Raw genomic sequence first — 13,802 nt, 5'->3', positions numbered from 1 at the left:
GGCCGACGTTTATGGAGGGCAGAACCTTTTCCCGGAGCTTTGATCCAGAAAGTTCTATAGCTTATAGTTTTGCAGGGGTCATTCGGGAGGAGCCATGTGGGCAGCAGTGTGTGTAAGTGAAAGCACATTGAGGCTGCTCATTTTAAGTAGAGCCTCAGTGTGGAGGCAAGTGCTAAAGGGCCTTGAAGGACTTGAGGGGTTATAAGGTGCATGTTGGGTGTGTGCACGTGTGTGTGAAGGCCACCTACTTGAGCGGATGGAGGAAAAAGGCAGAGATTCACAGCAGTAATCCATGATCACAACAATAACTAAATAAATCACCGAAAGAAAAGACGGAAAAAAAGCCAGAAAATTGCGAATTGGACGCCCACCCAAAATTTCATAGGGCAATATCACAGCTCTCATATCTGTCATCTCTCTTTCATCAAAGCCCTCACCCCCCCTATACAAATAATTCATGCTAGTAGCTAAATGTATTCATACCATTCTGTTTACTTTATTACTCCACTTTTATTCTGCTCTTTTCCCCACATTTGTTTACAAGAATAAAAGTCTACTCTGACAGAATTATCCCTCTGCACAACAAAAATAAATCACAGCGCTTGCACACACATCATTCACATTCAAAGAGCACAGCTAAATTATAGATGGCCCCTTTCTCCCCAAATATGCATTTCATTAGCATTTCCTTCGCCTGTTGTCTTTTTTTTCCCTCTGCTCGCCTGTGCGCACGACTCACTGATGTGTGTGTGTGTGTGTGTGTGTGTGCGTGTGTGTGTGTGTGTGTGCGTGTGCAGGCGCATGGAGAATGGGAACAGACTTGCAGCAAAGCAGGACGCGTCCCCTTTCCCAAGCCTAATTTAAGATTCAATTACAATACTCTTTAAAAAGCGTCGACTTCGCAATTAATTATTTTAAGATTAGCCTGACAGTAATGGGCCTCCCACCGACGCCAGCCAGCACAAGCCTGGCCGTCTGCACCCCAGGACTACTCTGTCTCCCTACATATATCTGTACACCTTTGTCTTTATCCCCTTCCTTCTCCTCCTCTCCCCTTCACACTCTGCCTTCTCTCCATCTTCCTCTCCTGAGGAAAAAAAGACAAGAGATAAATCCTCCTAATCCTCACCTTCATTGCCTCCCTCTGTCCTTTCTTTCATTGCTGCGTTACACTTTGTTTCTTTTCTTGTTGTTGTTTTTTCCCTTCGCTAATTTGTGTCGTGCTCTGATCTCCTCGCAATTGATATTGCTTCAGTACGGCGGGCTGCCTTTTACGAGTCACCGGGGCCTTCTCCCACGTCCTCCCGTGTCCCCAGGAAATGCTGACGGATGGGCCCCACGACAATGTGCACACGCACATAACCACTCGCATACACCGATGTCTGTCACCGTTGCTGCTAGGCGTGAGGGGAAAAAAAACACGGCGCCCTCCTCCGCCCGCTTTGATTGGAGCCAAGCGAAGCATTTTTTTCTCCTCTTTCCTCTCCGCCGCTGCTTTTCCTCCCACCCTTCCACCCAACCCTGTCTTTTTTCTCTTTTCTTTCCTCGTTTTGAAAATGAATGTCATCATCCATCCCCTTTCTCCCTCCGCCGCAACTCCCCCCCCCCCCCCCCCGTCACCCCCGGGCAAACCTCAGCCGAAGCCCCTGATTCTGTTTATTTAAATATTTGATATGTAAGCAGTCATAAAATAAATGTCAGAAGAGGGGAAGGGAATGGATACGCGGGTCGTGGGCAAAGAGGCCATTATGGGTAATGGTTTCTGATGTACGTTGCAGCCCCCACAGTGACCCCCCCCTTCCTCAAACCCGCCATACAGACAAACCTGCACATGACGGAGCCCGAGAGACGCTGGAGCAACAGGGGACTAGGTGGAGCGTGTGCAGGCTGAATTGTCTGAGTGTGTGTGTGTGTGTGTGTGTGCGGCAGAGATGTAACAGCTCTATACACACACACACACACACACTTGTTTGACTAGCGATATGGAAAATAGGCCCTCCCATGCACAATTGACTTCTAATACATTGTATACTCCTCAAACCATCCATTTACCAGGAATTGCAATTTCAGGGGCCCTGAAAGCAGCACTTTGCCAGCACTTTGCAAAATACCTTAAAAAATTCCCAGGCTCTACAAATGCTTCCTCTCACTACCTGCCAATTCTAGCATGTCTGTTAAAGTGACAACGCAGCCTTGTTCCCTGGCATATTGAACATCGCTATATTGACTCGCGAGGATTAACATATTGGACACACGACCCGGCGTTACCGACTGCTCAGACACCCCGCCGCCTATACCACTACAAACACACATCTCTCTGAGTGCACGCTCACGTGTGAGTCTCTCGGCTAGTGGCACCCAAAGGATTACACGGCTGTGACAATTTCACCCAAGAACTGATAAAAAAAAAAAAGAAACGGGAGGTAGGCGGGGTGAATAAATCAAGCGCAGCCGCTGAGAAAGAGAAAGAGAGACAAAGGGAGAGTAAGAGTGTCTCGGTGAACAACCTTGAATTTCTCCTTGATGCTGAGATGCTAAAATACTGCAGATCAGCACAAAAGAAATCCCCAATTAAGAACAAAAATCCTCGCAAAATGGTCATTAGCGCGGATGGTATATTGGCTTGGCATTTCAGGCATATTCTCAGACCTTTGCCTAACAAGCTCCCTGGCCACACCAAAGGGCTGCGGGCGGGGTAGTGACATCACATCAGGGGTCAGGAGTCAAAGAGAGGTGTTGCTGGCTGTTGACCTCCGTCACCTCTAAATGCTCAAACATGCTGAATCCCCCTGTGATTCTCCCATCTGTCAGCACGCAGGAATGTCTGCAAGGCTACACGCCCACTGCTTTACTTTACAAATGTACATAACTGTATAAAACACACACACGGAGATGTTAGACATCATCCCACTTTTAACCATAATGCTCATCTTCACACAAGCACATTCCCACAACACCGGTTACACATAGATAATCACATTAATGTACACACATCTATACGACTACTGCTTCCCTGGCACACACAGAATAACACACCTTTCAATCAACACACACACCTATTATCACCTACGACAGACCTTTCCACACCTCCTCCACACACACAGGGCCCTTGCTCCCCTGTGCCCCCTCCAGAGTCCGGGTCAGGGTGCCCTCCAGAGTGCTTCGCCCTCAACGCTGTTAATTACCACTAATTGGCCCCGCTCATTTTTTCCCCCCTGCTATAATGGAACCATTCATCTTTACTACTTAATGAGTAGGCACTGTAGTCACCCGCCAAGGTCATCCGCATATAGCATCCAAAAGACACAGTCTTGGAAACAAACTGTGACACAAAAAAAAAGTAAAGAGAGCAGTTAAGAGAAAGGACAAGGTTGTTTATGCTTTAAATTTCAAAATTACAGATGAGACAATGTGAAATTGCTGAGGTTTCAACACATGACTCTGCTTTTGGAACATAGCCAATGTGTAAAAAAAAAAAAAAAGAAGAAAAAGTTGAGAAATGTCTGGAAGCTGTGGGAGTCTGGAGTGTCCAACGCAAACCACAACACACACAGGGAGTTTCCAAAGACAGACTAATTAAAATACCCGTTTTGTGAGTGAAAACAATGGATCCCTCAAAACAACGCTGAGGGCACAAACTCGCACAGTCAAACCAAGCTGTAGATATAAAAATGTATTTTTCAAAATGCAGTAAGAGCCTCTTCTTCTCCGGCTTATGCACACATAATTATCAAAACAATCATTCCGACTGTCAGCACAGACTCCAGGCCCAGCGGGTGAGAGGGCAACATGTTAGCCGCCTCGACTAACATAAAAACATCCAATTAACACTGAATTGCTTTAAATATTAGTCCAATTGTTGCGTTGCATTCATTCCTGTGGTGAGTCCTGGAATAAGGCTGGAAGAATTGGCTCCATTGCTTAAGAAAATAACAACTATAACTACCTTCAGTCGAACATTTTGTATATTTTGATCATAAAAGGCCCTGGAATAATATTCTCATATTTCCATCTGCTTTGACTTGACATTGAATTCCCTCATGAGGAAAACATAAAACACTAGAGGAGGGTCTAGTCTCTACCTCTTGAATTATTAAAAGTTCTCACCATACACAACAATCTATTGACACATGCACCCAGAGGCCAGTGGGTCAGACAAAAATACATGCACATTTTCTAACCGTGTGAGCGACGCAAGCTGTTGAATTATGCCAAAATCTGACAGCCAGCTATTTTCCTTGGTAACGCCTTTCTGTCGGAGGAGTGCCATTGTGTTGTAGTTCCTCCGTTCGGTACATGCAGCGTAGCGGAAGCACGGCAGTCATGTGCTCCAGCAGCGCTGCGGCGATCAGCCCAGCATGGCAATGTTTGGAAACGGGACAGTTGTCTATGGATTATGTTAATGTGGTATTCCACACTCCCCTCTGGCATATGTCTGACATTACAGTAACCTTTGCATGTTTAGCCAACAGTAACTATGGATGTTCATTGAGTAGGGAGACGTACACGTGTGCATGCACTCACACACACACACTCACACACACACACACACACACACGCGCACACACACACACACACACACACACACACACACACACACACACACACACACACACACACGCACACACACACACACACACAGGCACAGTTGCACAGGGAGATTAACTGAACAGCAAACATCTGCTCTTGCCAACAGTATTGATATTCTGTGGAGGAATTAACATCTTAAAGAAAATAAGACATTTAAACTTCAAAATAAAGTTCACTCGTGTTGTCGATATCTAATCCAGTTCATCCGGTTTGTGTCAAAGGAGTGGCTGGAATGTAAAACACAAGTCTGGCCATATCAGAGAGGTGCGTAATGCAAGAAAACGAGAGAAATACCAAAGCTTAATATCTGGACTCCACACCCACTCCAACACATGCAAATCACATTTATAACAGACCCTCTTCTCCCACATGCAGTATCTTCAGTGAATAAATAATATGCATGTGTGTGTATTTGTCCACTGTGCATATGTTCGGAGGATGTGGTGTAAAGTTGCTTGCTAAATTAAGATAAAACATATCTAAATTAGGTAGCGTGCAGCCAGGAGTCTATAAATCACCAATACATCCACACACACACACACACACACACACACACACACACACACACACACACACACAGTAAGCTCTACAGAACAATCTTAGGTTTTGTAAGAAAGGAAAACGATGAAAGGAACATGTGGCTGGGAAAATACATGCTTGACCAGTCAACACAAAAGGCAGAGATATACACACACACACACACACACACACACACACACACACACACACACAAGCGTGTATCTTATTTTGTCTGTGTCTGTGTTTGTGTGTGTCACAGAAAAGGACAAAAAAAGAAAGTGGAACTCAAAGAGAAAAAGAAACAAGCCAAAGAAACAGACAAAACCCATCAACAGAAACTCGTGCGTCGTCTGTGTCCCATCGTTTTTCTATTTTTGTCTCTCTGTGCTTTACAAACGACAGACAGCGCCTTGCTGGTGCTGTTTGGTTGTATTTCTTTTTTTTTCTTTTTCCCTCCTTCTTTTAGCTGAGCAAATGGTCCCACTGTGCCAGCGCTGATTAGGATCAACTCAAACCAAACAGCGAGATGTGTGACTGCAGTCTACAGTCTGGAAACAGAGAGGAGTGCAGAGGCTTTGATGTGTAAAGTGACAGATGATGGTGATGGTGATGATAATGATGATGATGATTTTCTCACAGGCTGGTAAGAGGCGGAGAGGTTGGTGGCAGTTTGGAGTTCATGAAGTCTCTCTCTCTCTCTCACACACACACACACACACACACACACACACCTTTTATTTAAGGACATTATTTAGTCAGCAGGCTAAACCACAAGCTTCATGTAAAAGACATTCTAATGCTTTTTTTTTTCAATGAAAAATAATGTGCACCAAAAATCTTCTTCTACATTCTTATGAATAAAAAAAAATACTCCCACAACAACGTTCCAATTATCCTATAAGTAGGATCGAAATGTAGTCAAAAGAATTGTGCCACGGTGACTATCAGACCATTAGTTTTATTTTATAAAGAGGAAGGAGATGCATAGTTTGGTTGGATATTGAAAATGTCATGCTAACTATTTGAATTTGCATTACAAACACAAAATTACTTATTTCTAGGGACTGGCCTTCGTATTTCCTCTTCTCTTGGCCAGAGAGGAGAGAAAGTAAGTGGGGGCAGCAGTTACTGTAAGCAGGACAGCGCTTTATATCCATTCAGTATAGCGCATAAATATTCCAAGGGCTGGCTGTCTAAATACCTCTGAACTGACTGCTGGTCTCTGGGGAGACCTGGCCGGCTACTGAGAGCCAGGGACACGAGGCAGACGGAGAGGAGAGATCATATTTAGAGAGAAACCACAGAAAAAAGAACACAAAAGGATGCCAACGAAAGTGAAAACAAACTGTATTGTATTGAGCGCCATCTGTTTGGTAAGTATATAATATATTTACTGCCATACATTTACTTAGCAAATACAGAGAGGGAGAGAGAGAAATGGAGAGGCAGACAAAGCTCGAGGTCCTTCCTTTCAGCTGCTCCACGTGGCTAATTAGCATATGTGAAGGTCAGGAGGGGGTGGGGGTGGTGGTGGAGGGGGTTGGGGTGCTACCACAACACCCACTGCCATGAGACCTGGCACCCTGCCAGCCACACACACACACACACACACACACACTTCTGAAGGGGGGAAACCCAATATGTTTGTGTGTGTGAGGCCAACAACTCGTAAATACTTCTTTTTACTCTCAACATTCACCAAACTGAAGCAGGGTGAGCTCCGGAGGGAGAGGAATCTAACTACGCTGACATTTGCCAGAGTTCAGATACTGATTCTCCCGCTTTCTCTCTGAACTCTGCCGGGCCCATTCCTCAGAAGTCAGCAGCCCTCCATGTGACTCGCTTCAAATATTGTCTATTTCTACATCTCTGGCCTTCCTATACTCTCTCTGTTTACAAAAGAACACAGCAACTAAGTATTTGGATTTGTGCAAATCATGACCTATTTAAATAGGAAAGGGAATTTAAAATTCAATAAAGTCACAAGAAAAAGACCTGAAACTGACGAATCATAATTATTATAACACATAAAAATAGCATAATTGTAGTCATGCAGACGTTGTGATTACGTGATCACATGATCACTATTACTGACAAGCTTTTCTTTATTACAGAATTCAGGCTGCATAGCAGAGACTAAAGTACAATAACAAATACTATTACATTGTTGAAGTACTTCCCATTTGCCAGTGATTGTTTATTCACTTTTAAATGATGGAAACAGAGCAGACCGTAATTTGAAATGTGTTTGCTGTGACATTTCTTTATTTTTTCTTTGATTTAATGGCATCATAGATGTAAGATCCATCAGGCTATTTGAGATACAGAGAGGAAGTAGTGGTAGTACCTTCTAGATGCTGTATCTAACCCCATACTAGACCTGTGATACACACTACAAGTCCCAGAATGCCAGAGGATGACTATAGTGTGTTTTCTCACATGGTTGAATCCACCGCTGCTGACACAGATGAAACACGGTTGAGAAAATGAAATTGAAATGACTATCAAATCAAATCCAAAAAGCCTTGGACTACATCGTCCACACGGAAAAGTCAAATTCTCCCATATGTACAATTAACTTTCCTCAACAAAATTGCTTTGGTTTAGATTTTCTGCTCCCTCCTGACACCAGCAGTTCAGATAAGACAGAGCTGAGAAACAGCTGACACCAAATCAACGTCCGCTCGCAGTAATTAAATCCTTTCTTCAGGGCGACTACACGTGAACCCCAACTCCGGGGGACGGTGTGAGTGCATAGTCGAACCACAAGAAATAAACTACAATTCATTAATATCACACCAGATATTTACACATGAGCTTACATCCAGTGATGCAACTACACAGCCTGTTTTTGTTATTCATATTCATTCTAGAAATCTGAATTAATTGGCATTTTTGCAAATCGCATTCATAACCCCAGCCTGCCTGTACCTAAGCAGGCTCTGTGTTTCATCCAGGAAAGATGAAAAGCGTTGCACGGGGCTCTTATCGGACGCAACAGAGCAAATTAAAATTTCACTCTAGTGTTGCTAATCAGCACCGCGCTGGCTGGCCGAGACAGAGATGTAAACAAACCAACATAAACAAACGACTGACGGGAGGTATCAGGGAGCGGGAGATGGGGGGAGAGAGAGACATTAGTGAGAGGGGCGGGGTGGAAGTCGGGGTGTTTCGTGCTGACGAAGGGGCTTTAGCCGTCTCCTGCCTGTACACACACACACACACACACACACACACAAGCGAGACGGAGAAAACAGACGCGTACACACTCAAGGACACAAACACAAACAGAAAATATAAAAAACACACTCTGGAATAAAAAAGAAGCACCCAAACACACACACACACACACACACACACACTGCGTGCCCGTTTTCGGACCAGACCTCCTGGGCTGTCTGTCCAAAGCAGAACATGTACCATAAATTAAATTCCAGCAGCCACAGTCAGGCCCATCACTATGCACAAGGCTCCCTGAGATAGCCGCATAATACAATGTGACATTGATGCATTGCTCCTATTATAAAGTCTTTGTTCGTATCACACTAATAATTCATAAGAGAGAAATGTAAACAGTATGCACTGGAGAGCACTGCTAGCAGGAATCATTTCAAGGTAAGCACATTACCAAGGATGGGATTTGGTATAGCCTTTGATGTGCGTAACTACTGAACTTTGATTTCAATTCTAAAAAAACAAAAACAAAACAAAGGCAAAACATTGAGCATAATAGTGATAAATTAGTGGAAACTGTAGATATCCATTCATTTTTGTTTTATTAGGTCATAATTTAAATGAGTCGCTGCTGCAATTATCTAAGCAACAACACTATTTCCAACTTGCTAGGCCCTCATTATTATCTACTAATTACTTTTATTGTTCTCCGTGTGTGCTGTGTGTGTACTGATTAGTGGATAACAGACACATCCTTGTTACACATATAAGTTGAGGCAGACTATGCCGCTTCATTTATGATGCCAGCCTTAGTCATTAGGATTGCACATGTGCCGTTGTATTGCTGTTAGAGGTAGAATCCACGCTGCACATAAACAGGGACAAACGCACATTGAGCAGGAACCCCCCTGGATTCAAAGCAGCTGACGTGTAGACAGACATCCACACGCACGTTCAGGCAGAAGGTCACAAACGTTATTTGTCAATCAAATAGGCCACAGCTATTTGAAAAACTAGGACAAAAATCACTTTGATGCGAGAGCGGGTTCAATACACACCTCTAAATAACATAATTCACAACACAACACACAGTGGTAGGGCTCCGTCTTCATTTTGGTGAGTGGCCAGACAAGCGAGGTTGGGGGGTGGGTCGTGGGGGGGAGCAGCGGTGTAAATGAGGCGCACTCGTTTCGCTCACAGCTTGCTCCTGAAGAGAGGCAGTGGGGAGGGAAATTGAATTTGAAAGAGGGGAAACTGTGCCAACAGGTGACAGAGGTGTGCTCCGACCAAACGCACTCTGAAGTGAAGCGCAGTCATATCACTGGGCCAATTTGGAGGCAGTATTATGCACTACACCGCTCGCCTTTCTCACACAGCCTGTCAGTGCACAAGAGAGCAGCGCTGCCGCTCCAAATATGAATTAAACATAGGGCTTTTGTAGCGTGAATATACTGCTGCTGAAATGTTGGTAGAGTCAAGAAAAAAAATAGAGTCACACATACACTTACTCCCCCAGAAGTGGAAAAGTAAAAAAAAAAAAGCAGTATGTAATGTTAAATGTAAGATTTTTTTTTCAGGGGGCTGGTGTTTTGGATTTATATATTTTGGATTTTGATATTTTTGTTGCACAAATAAGTGAATATGAACAGTATAGAATATGTCTCTTACAACTCTATGCTGTTACTTTATATATATATATATATATATATATATATATATATATATATATATATATATAAAATCTGTACACAATGACCAATAATTGCTGTAGTACTATAGTGATAGGCTATATTATATTACTGTAGGTTACTAGTGACCATTTTATCAATGCATAATTTGATACAATCAAAACCGCAGCAAACCCTCCCACGCTAAAACATTCACTTAATTTCCCTAGCAGCCAACGCAAATTGCCTTTGATTGAAACAATGTAGGCTAATGAACTGCTTTTGTTTTGCAAGAGGCAGACAGTATAAGCTATGCTCAACCACCTTACCCTCCAGTCGTCCAGATGTGCCATTCAGCAGCACGAATAATTTAGTGCATTCAAAAACAACCACGGAGTAATAGTTCTTCTGGAGAAACACTGTGTTATTTTAGGGCAGGAGTTACACTATGGACACATCGGTGGTTCAGCACAGGGTTTGGGACACCCGGGGGACCCCCAAAGCCCCCAAAGACAGGGGGAGGAATACTTCAATAACATTCTCTTCCCTCCCTCAGCTGTTACCACTGAGGTGCCCTCGAGCAAGGCATGCAACCCCCAGCTGCAGCAGTCAGCTTGCAGGAGTTATTGTGTAAAACTGTGGTTGTTTCCAGAAAAAAGTGGGTTTTCCCCTCAGCTATATTTTAAAATGTCAATGCACAAACAATTTTATTATGTTTTTAACATCACACGGATAAGATGCATGCGTTGGACAATTTTAGCTTGAAATTATACATTTCAATGCTTTTGTACATCTTTTCCGTGTGTACAATTATTGCGTTGGACGGCCTCCAAGTGTGGAGCTTTCCCATAAGAAGTGAATGCAGCATCATTTCAGCGGCACGGCCAAGGATCCCCGCAAGAATCTTCCTCTTTTTTTTTTCACAGTGCAGTCTGCCCAGCGAGGCCAACGGGGAGCCAATCAGATGGCGGACTGGGTGTCAACAGTGAGCTGGGAGTACGAGAGCTTTGAGCCAGTTTACCTCCACTATTCAAATCCAGAGCTGCATGGGAATAAACGAGGCGCACAGAAGCGCTCCAGCGCGACACGGAGCGCGCGGAGCGGCACGGACGGTGGCGGCGTCCGTTTGATTTTCCAAATCAGTTCAAAATGAAGAGAAAAGAAATAGTGCAAGACGGTTGCGTTAATACTGATCATTCGTGTACATTTTCTACAAGAGTGCCTTACTTTGTTCGACGAGCGCCTCGAATGCACCGCGTCCTCCGAACAGGGCGTTTCGCAACGTGTCTGACACCACGTCGACACGGAGGTGAATCCGTCCAACGTGATTGTTGCTTTTTTAATCTCACGGATGTCAAATTAAATACAATTGAGAGCACTCAGCAGGGATATGAACTATAGAAACGCGAGGACAGTAACGACGTATTATTGTAGGATCATTAAATGGCCTAATAAAAGCAGATTGTTTTAGAAATACAGTTTACGAGTTTTTCTTCCATTTTTCTGTCATAATAAAACTCATGCAGACTATTTACCACAATTGCACAACTCAGAATCATACACATAATGGATAAAATACATTTGATAAAAAAAAATCACAGGTGATCACATACAAACTTCAACACACTCATATAATGCCACATATAATGGACCTTGTACGCGGCACACGGAGTGTATTTGTGGTCAACACACGCGCGCACAACACCTGATAATTGTGAGTGACACGCGCCCAGAAACCCAAGTTCACGGATTCACACCGGCCGACTGAGAAGTTTCCAAAAAACTCACCTGCGTCCTGCCGAGGCCTTGCCCTCCGTTGCCTGCGCTCATTGAAAGAGGGGTGTTTCTTTGCTGTCCCCCCCAGCCGTGGGCCGAGGTGCCTCCATACTGGGGCCCCACGTCTTTCCCCAGGCCCATGCCGGCCGGCTGTTGCGCCGGAGAGCCGCTGTAGTCTTGATATGCACCGCCGTAGCCCCGCATCATGGGGCTCGGGGACGTCAGCAGCTGGTTGAGGGTCGGGGTGGCCCCCGAGGGATGCTGCTGCTGCTGCTGAGTTTGTCCTGGGAACCTCTGGAAGCCCCCCGAAGCAGCTCCCAGGGGAGACTTGCCCTGGCTTGCCGAGGAGTTGCTGCTCATCATCATGTTCCCAGGTTGCCGGCATCCAGAGGGGCCCATCATCCCGTAGGCCCCGCCGCCGTAGCCCGCCCGGTACGCCGGGTACTGGTTGTACTGGCTGTTGTGGTACCCTGCTTCGTGGGAGTTCTCCATGGCGTTGTGTGCCGAGGAGTGCGTGATCCCCATCCCACTGCTCTGCTGCTGCTGTCCGCCATGTTGCTCATAACAGGGCCTCGGTGTGTAATAGTTGTTGTTGAACTCAGAGTTGTTACTAGTTGGCCCCAAGTTAGAATGTTCATACCTGGTGCCCATCATCCTCTCCGCGGGTTTACAGGTGAGCTCCCCCTCACCTTTCCCTGGCATGTGCTGCTGCTGTGGCTCCCCTTGCCCCCCCAACAGGTTCTCTTTGCCGCCGTGGTGCTGGTGATCCATGCCCCTGTCCGCACGGGGCCCCTGGCCGTTGTTGTTGGAGGTGTTGTTACTTTGGGTCTGTCGCTGCTGATGTGGCGCAAATTGGCCGAATTGCGGCTGCTGCTGCGGCGGCGGTTGCGACTGAGGGGGATCTCCGGTCCCCACACATTTCAGCTTGTGGTTCGCTATCAGAGCCGTCTCCATCGAGGAAGTGGTCGAATTAGTCGAAGCCGAGGCGGACGTGAGGTTATTCCCATCCTTGTCGTGGCCGCCCGACGCGTTGTGAGTCGTGGAAGTTGAATGAACCATGTTGAGCTCGTTTCGGCGGTGATGGTCTACATTATTCAGAGTCCCATCTCCGGCGCCCAGCATCGGTCCAGTCCGCTGTACGGTCCCTCCTGCTCCTCCTCCTCCCGATTTCCCCGAATTGAGCTCCGGACCCAGACCGCTGGATAATTTCTTATTTTTGTTATTAGTTCTGGTCGGAGCCGATGCAACTTGCGCAGCCATGGTTCACTCCAACATCTCGGCGCCAAGTGACAGCGAGCCCCGACCAGCCGTGCGAGCAGAGAATAATACAAGAGGGAAGAAAAAACACAAGCTGGGAGGAGAAAAAAACAGATATTCAGTGGGAAAAGGCAAGCTTTGTTCTAGCGCTGGTGTTGCTCTGTCGGCGGTGAGACGGCGCGTCAGTGAGGCTTCATGTTGAAAGTTTCTCTGCCAGGTTTAAACGAAACTTTTTTTCTCTTCCCCCCTCCGCCTCTCCTCCATCCCGGTTCTCGGTAATATGTAGCAGCGTCTCCCGGAGCCCTTGTGGCCCAGCATGGCATGAGAGGGAGCGGGCTCTACCAGCTTATCCACCTCCAGGGCTCCGGCGCGCCTCACATGGAAAACCCGGACTGGAGTAGCGAGTCATTAAGCACACTGCAGTTTGAGGTTTCGGTTTCAGCTTTGGATGCTGATTTTTGTATTTCTTTTTTTTTTTAAATGCGCAATGATGGCGGCACTGTTTTACATGACGCAACCCACGCTTCCATATGTCGTTAGAATATCCAGATTTCTTTAAGCAATCGCACGTCTGACGCTCAACAAGGAACGACTCCTTCCCTTGGAGTTAAAAGTGCGTATTACTTTTAACCAAACAATAGCCGTGACAAATCGGGCATTCCCAATTTACGCACGGACACGCGACATCCGGTCCACGCGAATCCTTCCAATAAAACACACCAGCAGATGTGAAGTTTGCCCGAGTTGAGCTTCTAAGCAACGATCCAGATCAGATTTTCGCTCTCTCCCCCCCTCTCCTGTCCCTCGGCTCGAGCCAGT

The 13,802-nt window shown here is 45.7% G+C and overlaps 1 protein-coding gene across 11 annotated transcripts in view; it reads right to left on the bottom strand.

Annotated features, from left to right (window-relative positions):
* The window catches only part of LOC311016438 (AT-rich interactive domain-containing protein 1B-like), a 159,786-nt gene extending 146,255 nt beyond the window's left edge, over window positions 1-13,531 (bottom strand). For 6 of the 11 annotated variants that reach the window (XM_084014111.1, XM_084014121.1, XM_084014112.1 and 3 more), the window contains exon 1: window positions 11,739-13,530. In XM_084014111.1, the coding sequence (XP_083870237.1) occupies window positions 11,739-12,986 (1,248 nt within the window). In that variant the 5' untranslated portion in view covers window positions 12,987-13,530. Of the gene's footprint in view, window positions 1-11,738 lie in introns of all 11 variants that reach the window. The other 5 variants (XM_084014115.1, XM_084014116.1, XM_084014117.1 and 2 more) reach the window with 2 other exon arrangements.
* Between the last annotated feature and the right edge of the window lie 271 nt (window positions 13,532-13,802).

The sequence above is a fragment of the Eutrigla gurnardus genome, assembly GCF_963514095.1.
Source record: "Eutrigla gurnardus genome assembly, chromosome: 7".
Lineage (NCBI taxonomy): Eukaryota > Metazoa > Chordata > Actinopteri > Perciformes > Triglidae > Eutrigla > Eutrigla gurnardus.
The sequence above is the reverse complement of the archived record's forward strand: the minus strand, read 5'-3'. Positions and strand labels throughout refer to the sequence as shown.